Here is a 14,069-nt window from a genome sequence, read left to right as displayed (position 1 = left end):
TTAGATAAACGAGTTAACATACATATTAATTAAGTAATTGAAGAAATGTTCACATTTTTGATTAGTTAGATTAAATTTTATTGGTAGGTAATTCAGTGTCCACTTATTATGTTATTAAATTATTACTAAAAAAAATATTTTTTGAAGGAAGTGTTTTGAATCTTTCAAAAAAAAAAACTTATTTAATTTAAAAAAAATTGAAAGTCTTCAATCAAAAACGTGAAATAAATAGTCAAATGTATTAATATTTAATTAGTAGATAAAAAAGTTTACACTTCATATTTTTCGAATTTCGAAAATAATTATGTTTTGTACAAATACAAGTCCTTGTATATCCTCTAGTTCTTTACCTATACGTACTTCTTATCTTGTTCAACTAACTTTGTTGTGTTAACAAATAATTGTTTACAGTACCTATTCATTTATATTTTATAATATAATAATTTAATATTTAGCTGAAATCAATATTATTATACGCACCTTGATAATACGTTTTCCAAGAAATTGTATTTTTTTTTAGCTTAATCCACTCCTTCTACTATTCTGATGTTTAATAATCAATAAAAGTTATTACCAATATGTTTATACTTTAAAATCTTCCATTAGATAATAATCGAGCTTGTTTGTTTTAATCATATCTATATTATTATTTATACAAAACTAAACAATCCTTCGATAATGTGTTATTTTTGTTTAATTGAATTAACTGTAATCACTATAATATATTATAGTGACGTTATTTTATAATTCTAATACCTTAAAAATTATTATTTAACATTCAACAAAACTCCTGTTGAAAATATTATCATTTAGAAACATTGTTCAATACTGAAATAGGTCGAAATAACAAAAAAAAAAAAAAAAAAATAGTGCTGAAAAAATTTTAAAATTATCTTTTACAAAATTACAAAAGGCTTAAAACGATGATTCTATGCATTCATAATACATCGTAAAACAGATAGGTTCACTAAACATATCATATAATTATATATTTAAGGTGATATTTATCCAAGAAACTCCATTATATTTATTCGTTGAATTTTGTAATTAAGTACCTAAATAAATGTCACTATTTATTTTATTATGTTAATATTTTGTATTTTCGCCTGCTGTACGTATATGTGCACGCAGCAGTGTGGACATTATAATTATTCTATATAATAGGTAAGTACGATAAATTAAAATCACAGTTCTTTAACTTTTTATTACGAATTTCTTTACTATATACAACTGTACAAGTTTCAAGTTTCGAGATACTGTTGGATAAATATAATTTGATATTATTTCAAATGTTTAAACTAGATAAAAATATTAAATAGTTATTGTTTTATTTTTTATTTTTAAATATTTACCTAACCTAAACTTTAACTTTGTAGGTAACATATTTATTGAAAATGGCATGATCGTAAGCTTAACATTGCGTGACTTCAGATCTTTATAACTTAGTTGAAATAATTCAATTGTGCTATACATTTATACATGACCTATTATTTTATGAGATTTACAAAATACCGTCATTTTACTTATTTTTGGCATGCCATGACAAAATAAAATTTGTTGAAAAATGACAGTTGGAACCATATACATTCATAATAATAATATAATCAATTGTATCCTTGCCACTTAAATACTCGATACGATTTATAAATAAATAAATAATGATTAACTTCAAAAATTCCTATTTAATTGAATATTTTTAATAACATTACGATGGGAAACAATTATGAATTGGAATATTTGCATTATTAAATAGTTTTATTAATGATTACAGATATGTATATATATATATTTTATATTATTAGGTAGGTCATTTATATCTTATATTTCTTATATAAGTGTAGATATTCTAATTCAATAAATAATAACAATTAAAAACATAAATAATATGGCATTATCAAAAATATATATTTATTAATTTAGATTGAGTTAGACTTGTTGTAAGTACTAATTAAAAATCTTATACTTATCTATTAACCGCTGAACAATGGTAATTTTCGGCTTATTCAAAATTTGTGATGAGAAATAATTTATAATATTTGATATACGTGAAAAAAGTATTGTTTAGCTATAGTTATAACATGTAGTTTACATTTTTAAATAACATAACACATTGTAAATACCTATACGAACTACAATAATGATTAAGTATTAGTTAGGGTATATCGCATATGGCCTACTTTTTGTCAAGTTTCATAATACACACATTTTATTACATCACTCAAATTACGTATTATAATAAATAAAAATGACCATTCTGCGTAATATTTTATTTAATCTATATACATAGTCTTGCTAACATTTTTACATGATTTAAATATAATTAGGACAATTATTAGGTAGGTACATGTATATAATATTTATTTTGCTTAAAATTATTGGATACTGTGGTCTTAAACTCTTTATCATAAGTTCATATAACTGATAAATAATTATCACAGCCATCGAAAAACATTAGAGCATATGAGATATTATTCATGTTATTGTAAGATTAAAAACAAAAAATAATCACAAAATGTAATTTATTATTCACTAAAATAATTTAAATACTGTAACAAATTAATCGTTACTCACTCTACTAATCGATAGGTACAATTGATATACGAATTTTGCATTACATGCAGTTCGATATGCTACATCCGACTCGACAGTGTAAAATATATTAGTAAGCCATGTGTCAACAACAATAACAACAACAATAAAAGTGTATACTTATTTTTAATTGTAAATACACATAAGTATTGAACTAATGAATGTATTTAGCAATTCAAATAAGTTCCTGTGTACAATAGAAGTGAAAAATAAGAAACAAGATAAACGATGACAGGTTTCTGAACGACAAAACGCGGTACCTATATCCAATCAAATATATGCTTATATCGTTATATAAGCATTTAACTACTACGTAGGTATACTATCCACTATAAAAATATTATAATAATGGGAAAATGTATAATAACAATAATTTGCAGCGTTCGTGCAAAATAATGGAAATAATGGAATTATTATGATTTTGGGTAGGCACTTGAATGTCAAGAAAACTCCATCAAAACAAAGAACACAGTGGACTATGGACGAAAAGAAATAATTTTACATCCTATTACTGAGTATACAAGATATTTTTCGTGTTCCAATGCTATTTCAATAAAAATTAAAAATAAAAATAGAAACTACACCAGTCACCGTAATATTTGTCGAAGATTAAATCAAGTAATAATTAATTGAGTTTATTTTTATTGCCCACATTTTTTCATGCATATACTTATTTAACGTTGTGAAAATAATGTTTAGTTAACATCATATATTTTTTTCATGCATGATACATAAAAACTCCTATAGATAGTAATGTAGTATACCGAACTATTATAGTTATTTGTTATTTATGGTTATTGCTCATATTGCCCTATACTTATTCTTGTTATTTTTGATTAAATTAATATATATATAACTATAAAAGGAAATAAATAATGTACGATTTTATTTACACGTAAAACTATTATAATTTATAACACTGTACCTATTTGTACTATTATAAACAACTACAATTTCAAATCGTTTTAACTTCAATAAAATAAACGTACTAAATGATATAATATTACAATTTATTTTACAATAAATTTCACTTAAAATGATAGTGACAAAACCGGATTACTTTTTTCTATAAATAAACATTAATATTATTTTCATGTATAATATTATATAAGTAAGCATTATTTTTTAATCGATCGTCATTGTAGTAAAATTATTTTTGTTCGTTGGCAATTTGACTCGTCGGTTGACTTCCATCGACGTTTTCGGAATAATCATTATTTTCGTTCTTAGAGTTTTGTTCATACGGTTCTATGTAGTCTGCTTTTTGTGTCGGGTAACTATTGTTTTCATACTCGTGTTGTTGCTGGTCGTAATGTTCGACATTTGATTCTGGATAATAAGCGGCATTAGCATCGTGATTGCTATCAACATAACCGTCATACTGTTCTTTGGAAACAGATTCGTTGTAGTTTGTATCGCCTTCTTGATAATAGTAACCGTCGTTCGCGTGATGATCACCTGCGTACGTTTCCTGTTGAGCGTGTTCGTCGTATTGGCCTTCGGGATGCCTTTCTATGTTCACATTAGGATTATTCTCGTAATAATAATTATTGTCTTGCTCTTCATTGATGTAATTTCCTTGATGCTCCTGATAGTGCTGATTGACTTGACTTTCGTTGGTACCTTCCTCTGGATGATTTTGGTAATAGTAATCGTCATGGGGCATTTGCTCAGCTACGTATTCTCCTTGGTGATCAGATTCGGCGTATTGATTTTCTGGTTGTACTTTTGGGTCAACATTAGAATAGTCTTGATAATAGTAATCATCGTGAGCTGGTGTCTGATCGACGTAATCTCCCTGATAGTTAGAGTCGACATACCGTTGATCTTCATGTTGTTCTTTTATGTCATCTCTTGCATGATTTTGATAGTAATAATCATCGTGCTCGGCGTGCTCACCTGCATATTCTCCTTTTTCACCAGATTCGGAATATTGATTTTCTTGTTGTTCTTTTGGGTCAGCATTAGAATAATTTTGATAATAATAATCATCATTAGTGTTTTGGTTGTCGACATTATTTACTTGGGAATCGGGATTCTCGTATTGGTTTTTCATTAGATTTTCTTCTTTGTCGTTTGCAGGATTTTGGTAATAATACTCATCGTGTACATTGTTTTCGTCATCAAATTTGTTTTGTTGATTGGGTTCGATGTTGTTGTTGATGATACGTTTGTTATTATCGACAATTTCATCTGGATAAAAATGATCATCGTTAGTAACGTGTTCCGGTTGTGTGTCATATCCATGAGTTTGGTGTTCTTTTATATGGTCGTCATCAGAATGATCTTGATAATAATTTGTATTATTCGTTAGTTCGATATTCGAAATTTCATGTAATGAATCTTGGTCTTTTGGAGTTGTTTTGTAATCAGAATTAACTTGTTTTACGGTATTAGTATTATCTATTTCATCGTTCGAATCATTAACAACATTATTATATGGTTGAATAGTTTCAGAATTGTTTTGTTTTCCCACACTATCATTTATATTAGTAAATTGTTGAAACTGATCAGTTTCATACTCATTCATATTGTAATTTTTTATATTATTAATACTATTACCTTGATCAGTTATGGGTGAGTTAACTTTATTTTTAGGTGATACATTTGCACTATTTTTGTTATTATATTCGTTGTCTATTTTATTATCCACATCATTTGAACTTGCAATTTCATGAGTATTTTCTATTTTAAATTTTTGACTGCCTTTGTAACTTTCTCTTCGTTCTGTGGCATTTAATTTATCCTTTAAATTTTTACTATTTTCTGCGTGATCTTGATAATTGAAATTGGTTTTATCTGTAGTCTCCATTGATTTTTTTTTGCTATTATCATTACTATCACGTCTGAAATCACGATATGTATTTTCATTTTTAAGCACAACATTGTTTTTATCATCTTGTGTTTCCGAGTAAATCTTAATATCATTATTATTATCATAACTTATTCTATCATTATTATAAAAATGAACATTTTTTTCTGATAAACTTGAATCGTTTCCTTGATAATTATTTTTCGAATTTAAATATGTTTCAGATTCAAAAGAATTTCCGATTGAAGCTAACTTTTCTTGTTTACTTAAAGACTGTCTTCTTGAATTTACATTTGTATTACTTGGTGAAATTCGTTGTTTACTTATTGGAACTGAATAATCATCATTTGGCAATAACGATTTTCGACGCTTATCATCGATTTTTGTAATTGATTCTTTTCTCTCTAAAACTAATTTATGGTCTTTTGTGATATAATTTTCATTAGTATTTTCTTCCGTTAAATTTATGTGAGTAGGTAGATCATTATACTCTTTACCTAGATCAAAACTAATTCGCTTTGGAAAAGTTGAAGGACTTTCAGTTTTTTTTTTATTTGATGTGTACTCAGAATAATGATCATTTTCTTTATGTGATTGAAGAATTTCGTCATCTACAAATTTTCTTTCGGGTGACGTAAGTATTGAGTTTTTGTTATACGCATTTTCATTGATTATTTCGTTTCTTTGATTTCGTACCCGAGAATCTAATCCTAATGATGAACGTGTTCTGAATGTTTCATCTCCTTTGTGTTTAATATTTAATGGTTTAAAATCAGTGTAATATTTGGTATTTTCATAACTTGGAATCATATATTTTTCAACACGTTCTTTATGTGGATTCCACACATAATCTCGGATTTTTTTTTCAAGTAAACTGCTGGAATTTTCTAATTGAGTTCTATCATATAAAATATCTCGATTATATACGGGTGAACATGGTCTTGTTATACTAGAAAACGATCGTTGCCCCATATGAGGTTCGTAATAATAATCACTATCATCATGACCACGATAAATATTATTATCATTTGTTGGATAATATCTTGTACGGTGTTCAGGTGAATATGGCTCAAAATTTGATTTGCCAAAGCGATAATTATTTGTGCCTCGGTAACCGTAATCAATCATTGAATACGATGGTTCTCGTTCTACAACTCTCACTGGTTTTGGATACCGTGTTGGCCAATAAGGAACTTCTTCTTCTGGATATTGTTTAATAGGTTTCCGTCTATAAAATCCTTCAGTGGTTTGTCGAGGATATTGAGGTATAGAATTTGATGTAGGAAAATAATACACTTGGTATTCTTGAGTATTCAATGTTCGAAAGTTAATTGGTTTTCTATATTTTTTATGATTGATTGGCATATAATATGGGTTATTCTGGTTATCATATACTGCGGAAAAATCATGTACTTGTGGTTCATAGTTAGTTTTGTATTTGCTATAATAATTTGATAAATACATATCATTTTTATTTAAGTTAGATTTATTTTTATGTTGCCTAAAACTCAAATCATCATCAAACACCAAATACTTGTATTTGTTATTAAAATCTATATTTTTATGATATTTATCAGTGTTGAATGTGTTTGATAATGATTTAGGTTTATCCAATACACCTAAATATTTTAGTCTATTATGAATAGCTGATCCATCCAAAAGCGAATTTTGTTCTTTGATTGTTTCATCGAGTGTCAGTTTTATTAGTCTAACATAATTGTCGCATCGTTCCTAAAATAATAATAAAAAAAAAAAAAATCAAATTATTCGTATTATAGTATTAAATTATCAAGTAGATAATAAATATGAACTTTGACTATACAACAATGGAATTATAAAAATATATAATGAAATGTATCATTAAATTTAAATTCATAATAATATAGCTCAGGAATTATAATTCACTATGTTCTATGAGTGTTATGATTGACGTGATATTAATTTAACCAAATATGTATTTGGTTTTTGTTAATTTTAAATAATTCGTTTAAATTTATATGGTAATATTACTTAAATTTATGAAATTAATTTCGAAATTAAATAAATATTTTATATTATAGGTACCTGTTTTAAATATTATTAATTCATCATTGAAGAAATAATCAAGTAGGCAATATAAATATGTTACTATGGCAGGTATTAGAGTAAGCAATTTTGAGAAAAAATAAGCAAATTTATTATAATTATTGATATATTCTACATATTTTTTTTCATTGAGAATGAAACGGCAATATACTATACCCACTCGCATATTATATAGTAAAATGTATTACCCTTAAACATCGCATTCTATCGATTTTCTCGGCCATCATACTGAAATTTCTTTGAACTCCATCCATTTAGATATGCAAAATATTTATTATCTTCAGTATAAACTGTACCCGTACTAAAACATTTTAATTTAAACATATTATCGTGATTAATAATGTAATATTCATAATTCATAAATGTTTTAGTGAAAAGTCAGACAAGCTATAAAAGTAAAATAACTTCAATATGATGTGAAATATATATATATATATATTATATATAGGTACTTATGCTTATATAATTACAGAATAATTTTAATAGCACACATGCATTAAGAAACCAAACCAAATATTTAAGCTATCAAAGTTAAAAAGGAAAACACTTTTAATTTATTAACTATGAAAGTAAGTGTATTTATTACAGATAAATAAATTAATGAATTATTATGAATAGGAATATGATAATTATGCCTACCTATGTGAGTAATACACTCATTTATTACTATTGCAGCATATTTTTTATTACATAAATCATTATAATAAATAGTAAAAGCAGTATATAGTTATATTGAATAGACTACTAAATTAAAACCTTAAACTTAGTGAAGAATGTACATCTATTTTAATTATTAATTTCACAAAATTGTTTGTCTTATAATAATAATTGCAATAAAATACAACAATTTCATTATATACGTCTATGTTTCATAGATTTTTAAAATGTATATCTATTTTATTACCGATTAATATCGACTGCAATTTAATTAAATTTGTGTAAAAATTAGTTATATTTTATTATAATATGAGGGATATGTGAATCGTATAGATTTATATTTATGAATATGAAATGTACAGATTCGGGTAGACGTTCTCACATTTTTTATTTACAAAGTTTTAAGTTCAAACAGATAAAATTTGTAAGAACAACTAATATTTGCAAATCATTTCGTAGCTGAGAATTCATCGTGTTAAAAATGTAAAACAAGATTTCTTATAAGTTTTTCTTAAAGAAATATAAAAATATCAAAACTACATAGAATTAATTTTTTTATAAGTGTTTTAAGTACAAATTTTGTTGAAATTGTATTATTCAAACGTAAACTATTTTATGAAACAATTTAAGTTATTTTATTGTGCTTAATTTAAAAATATTAACTGTAGAAACACTAGAAACTGAGAACATTCCAAAATTTATACTTACAGGTATTCAAAATGTACAATGCAATTCAATTTTCAAAATATTTAAGCTGTTTTAGTTAAAAAAACTTAATTGTATTAGTGACTGTGTATATAATTTTAATGGTTTTAAATAACTAATAACTTTATTATAAAATTTATACTATGAATTTAATTAGTATTTATTCTACTTAACATCAATATTGCCGTCCAAGTTAATAACTGCAATAATTCATTTTACATATATACAATTACAATATATTATAATAATTAATAATACACTACAAATGGAATGATTTTGTCGAAAACGAATTTAATTTCAACCTATACTGTGATACTAATAGAAAAATAAATTACTTATAGTACATTAGTAATTAATATAAATATAAACTATTAGAAAATATCTATAAAAATAGGCTGACATGAATTAATTCTACTCAGAATCATTTTCATATTATAAAATGATTTATTATTGAATAAAAATGTAGCAAGGTAGCAATAGATTGTAACATTACTGATATAAAAACTGTTATTAGTTTTTAACAATGAACAATAATCCCATAAAAGTATTCAAATAATTTGCGATAACAAGAATATAATCAAGATTAATAATTCATGTAAATATGAAAATGTAAAACAAAAAAAAAAAACTAATGGTAATGAACCATGAACTATGGAGCCAAAGTTGTAAATTTATTGTAGTAGGTATGTTATTGATAATTTATATTAATAATAAAAACCAGGGAAGTCACTCTGCTGTATAATAGAAGAATTATACTTTAATTTCATTTAAGTAAGTAGATCACTATTGAGAATGTGTTAAATCTGAATTTAATGATAATAACATTGATACCTACGAAAATTGTTTCTAAATACAGACGTTCGGTCAGACATGTTTTTTATTAGATTTTTATACTGCTATTGACTACTGCTATATATATATATATATATATATATATTATACCAAATCAGTGTAAAAACCATAAATCATACTACATCATTATTCATCATTAAAATATGTAATTTCGTCCAAATTTTAACTACAGATATTTATAAAAAATAATTGTGATAAGTAATAACATACTTTTTAGTTCCAGTGTGAGCTATTTTGTATTGTAATATTTTATTACAAAATACTAGTAATTTATACATTTTTATAATTTTGATACATTTTGTAAAAATTTGAACTACAAATGCATAAAAAAAAATTGTGAGTATGTATTTTTGATATTTTTATACAAATTTAAGAATAACTGATGTGGATTTTTGTAGAAAATTTTTAAAAATTTTTACGAAACAATTAAAAAAAAAAATTAATTTAAAAATATAAAAATTTCTAATTTCTTTAAATAAGTTTATGATTTTCATAAATAAACAACAGTAGAATAGTTTAGTAATCAATTAGATACAAATCAAATATTTAAACTTAAATAAATTAATAAATAATTTTATGATATAACTATTTAAAATTTTACGGGATATCTATTCATTTTTTTTTTAAATATAAAAATGAACATTAAAAACATATAAGTATATAGTTTTATAAAATTTAATAATTACGTTAAAAGATTGTGTCTAGTGAAATATTAATGGAAACCGTGTGCAATTTTTAATAAATGTTCGTATCTTACTTAATAAATGTTTGAAATTTAGTCTTTATTACGTACAATTGAGTTGATCAGTTGAAAAAATTGGTAAGTCCATACAAAAACAAAATTATGAACAGTGAACACTCGTTTCATATTTGTATTAGAAATTAAGTGAAAAATATATAAACATATTATTGGACAGTGGACACTATACGTTTTAACGTTTACTGTTATAAAAACTACAAAAAAAGCATTAAAAATTGTTTTTAAAAACCATAATAAGACATACTAATTTTTATTTGTATTCTTTAAATTTAATAGATACCTATGAACAAATTGTTTATAATTAATGCCTATTAAAGATTACAATTATATCTAGTCCTAAATTTAAGATGTGTACGTAAATTAAAAATTACGATATAAATCCGATTCAGTAAATTAGCGTACATTGCACATCATAATGTTAAGGTACAAACATTACCTTTAAAATGTTTTAAATATTCGTTGATTTAGAACACATTTTGTAAAATGTTTTATTATAAATCCAAACAATTAATAAGCAAAAAAACCCAACTTTTAAGTCAAAATAACTTCAAAAAAGTTTTAAAAAAATCAATTTAATAAATCATTATTCTGTCTACGTAGTACAATTAATTAAATTGACGCATAAGCTAGACTAATATGATAAAAAAGTAAAAACCAAACTCACAAAACTCGAACTTCTCCTATTAGCTTTTTTTTGCACAGTGTTCACACACGTAAAAAATGTATATAACTAATATGTATGCATATTAATATAATATTATACTATATACCTATATTCTCTAACTATATTTCTCTAACCTAACCTACATACGCGTCGTACGTAATTCGATTACAACTTTTGGAGTGCATAAGCGGGAGGCTAAAATATATTTCTTTTGCAGGCTTTCGATTTTGTTTCAAACATTTTGGTAGAGCTATAATGGTGCTTAGGGAAAATACCAGCTATCCCAAGTCCTCCTTAGTTACGCCCGCGGTGAATTATTAACGATACCTATTAACGTACCTATATAATATGAATAAGGATAAAATTACAATCGTTTTATAAGTAGGTATAAAAGTAACCGTTATTGTTTAATCGATACAAAAGTATTATGTCAAGCAAAAGTATACGATACGTATTATTTCGATATAATACGACAGAAAAAATAAAATAAAGTCAGATTATCGAATGTTTGACCATCGTCCATCACCGTGTACCCAATATGAATATTATAAATCATAGTAATATAGTTTATTTTAGTAGATAATTCGTAACAATTAATACTACATATAAATAATATATGGTTCAACGAAAGTAGCAATAGACGAACGCATAGTTTCACCAACATAGACCCTAATATATTATTTACATGACTACTAATATACGTATAACTATAATCTACTTTGTGACGTAGCGTGGTGCAGCCCGCAGAAACTCGGGCCAGCGATCAATATCGTAACTATTCATAATGCGTCTCAACGGCACGCGGTTGACAGATAACAAATGGGATTTTTTCATCGGGTACTGTGGTATAAAGATTCACGGAGTGATATACATATTATTTAAGTATGTTTTATATGCGAACGTACAATAGCGTATCTATATATCCAACGGTTTGAGTAGAGCCCGAGTAGAGGATAAACTAAGAATTATATTGTCTATCTTTTTTAGTTTACAGCTTTTAACCCTTCACTTATTTTTTTCAAAATACTGTATCTCTATGAAAATTGTGACGAAAACAATACCTACCATAAAATCATAAAATATATATCGATGATGATTGCGGTAGAATACTATATCTTTATGAAGAGAAGTGGACGTGTATAGGTATCTACCCGCTTACAAGTAATTTTAACAACTAACAGTCGTCTTATTTTGAATCACTTCGACCACTGCCTCTAGCAGCGTGATTACCAAATGGCGTCACTATATGTATAGCACGTTAGTTGATAAAAGATTAATTTTTTTAATCATTATTTTTGACAGGTGGATTAAATTAGTTTTTCTTTTGACGCAATTTTGCTTTTCTTTTTTTGTACAACCATATCATTGCTGTAATTTATTATGTACAATTCAATATCGGTAGTCCAAAACAACTTAAAATGGACTACCAAAAACATTAATTGGTAATCTCTGCTCTATGATATCTGTAATACTCGTCTAAGCGTGGTGCACAAGTGTGTTGTGTAAAATCCAACCATGTTGACCAATATCCATTTAACGTACCTACTAATTACGGTCTACTGACAATTGTTCGGCGCTAAAATTATAACATCATCGTTATAATACTACCGCCGCCGCTGCCGCCGCTGCTGCTGCTGCTGCCGAGTACTGCGGACGGCTCTGCGAGATACGTTTCGTTATGGTCCAGAAGCTGAGAGGATTTGGAACACTGCAAACCGGGGTGCTGGAAGCTGCGGTGTCTTTTATCGTAATAACGTACGCAGATGTATCGTATATTTTATTGGTATTGTTTACTGGCGTAGCGCGCAGAGTTGGTTGCGCACTTGCGCCCGCGTAATATCTTCGGGAGTCCAATAATAATTGTCGTCGGACCGAAACCGTCGTTTGTAAATCGCGACGGGTGACTGTGTGCGGTGCGTAGGGCTGCCGCCACCGACGTTCTCCGTCAAAACGTCAGCATGATATTTTAACGTAACGACAATCGTGTGGATAAATGTGATAATATCATTCTATTTGGACGATACACCGCGGACATGGCGTGTACGCTACATTTGTAAGTATATTTTATTGAACGCCGCGGTGTATTCGTATACGCGTAAATCCGGACACCGTGTCAAAACAATGAAATTATGTCGATGTCAGGTATACGCGGTATACCGGGACTTGCGTAAGCGCGGAAAACCACTGTACTGAGCAGGTAAACACTTACTACTATTGCGATCGCGATCGTGTGCTCGGATTTTTAACGGCGGCCGTGGCGGTACACCGTGTCAACCGGTACGGTTTCGGCGCGCGTCATAAATATATTTTATATTATTTGTAGTATCATTATGTTATTACTATGATAGTTCGAAGACGACCTGTCGACTACGGCAGTTGACGACCACCAAACTATCGTATTATTATCATATTATTCAGTACACACATATATATATACTTATAATGTGAATAAATATAAACGGTACCTACCTCTGTATACATATGTAATGACGCCCACCCTCTCTGTCACGGTTGTCGAAAGTTCACCTTGGCACGAGTTTCAGACTCCCGAAACAAAAACAACGGGAAAAAAACATCGAAATAATAATACACTCTCATACCTATTATATAATATTATGTATAATATACTTATACCTATACCAAGGTACTAGTTAGGGGTGTAGTGCACATCATGGCGCGCGTATGCGTGCGTGTGTGTGTGTATGTGCGTGTGCGTGTGCGCGCGTGTGTGTGTGTTGCTCGGTTTGATCTAGTTCGTTTTTTTTCCATACCTCGCAAAAAGCGCGTACCCACATCGTTGCGGCGCGGTCGGGGAGGGAGAGGAGAGTTTACGTATACGACTCACGGACACGCGACCCGGTCGTCGTCGGGCGAGCTGGTCGTCGTTGGCGCGCACGTAAGCGTGAACAACTTTTTGTGCATCGTCATTTTATCATCGTTGTCAT

General features: G+C 27.5%; 1 protein-coding gene across 1 annotated transcript; it reads right to left on the bottom strand.

Moving 5' to 3' along the window:
• Positions 1-3,557: 3,557 nt before the first annotated feature.
• LOC112592335 (protein PFF0380w-like) lies at positions 3,558-13,313 on the bottom strand. The gene is made up of 3 exons (XM_025336355.1): positions 12,667-13,313; positions 7,675-7,787; positions 3,558-7,132 (listed from the first exon to the last, which is right to left on the bottom strand). The coding sequence occupies exons 2-3, from the start codon at positions 7,738-7,740 to the stop codon at positions 3,740-3,742; spliced, it is 3,459 nt and encodes a 1,152-aa protein (XP_025192140.1). The 5' UTR covers positions 7,741-7,787; positions 12,667-13,313; the 3' UTR covers positions 3,558-3,739.
• Between the last annotated feature and the right edge of the window lie 756 nt (positions 13,314-14,069).

This window comes from Melanaphis sacchari, unplaced genomic scaffold, assembly GCF_002803265.2.
Source record: "Melanaphis sacchari strain LSU unplaced genomic scaffold, SCAv2.0 Contig16_pilon_pilon, whole genome shotgun sequence".
Taxonomy (NCBI): domain Eukaryota; kingdom Metazoa; phylum Arthropoda; class Insecta; order Hemiptera; family Aphididae; genus Melanaphis; species Melanaphis sacchari.
Note: the sequence above shows the minus strand (reverse complement) of the source record. Positions and strands in the feature narration are given on the sequence as shown.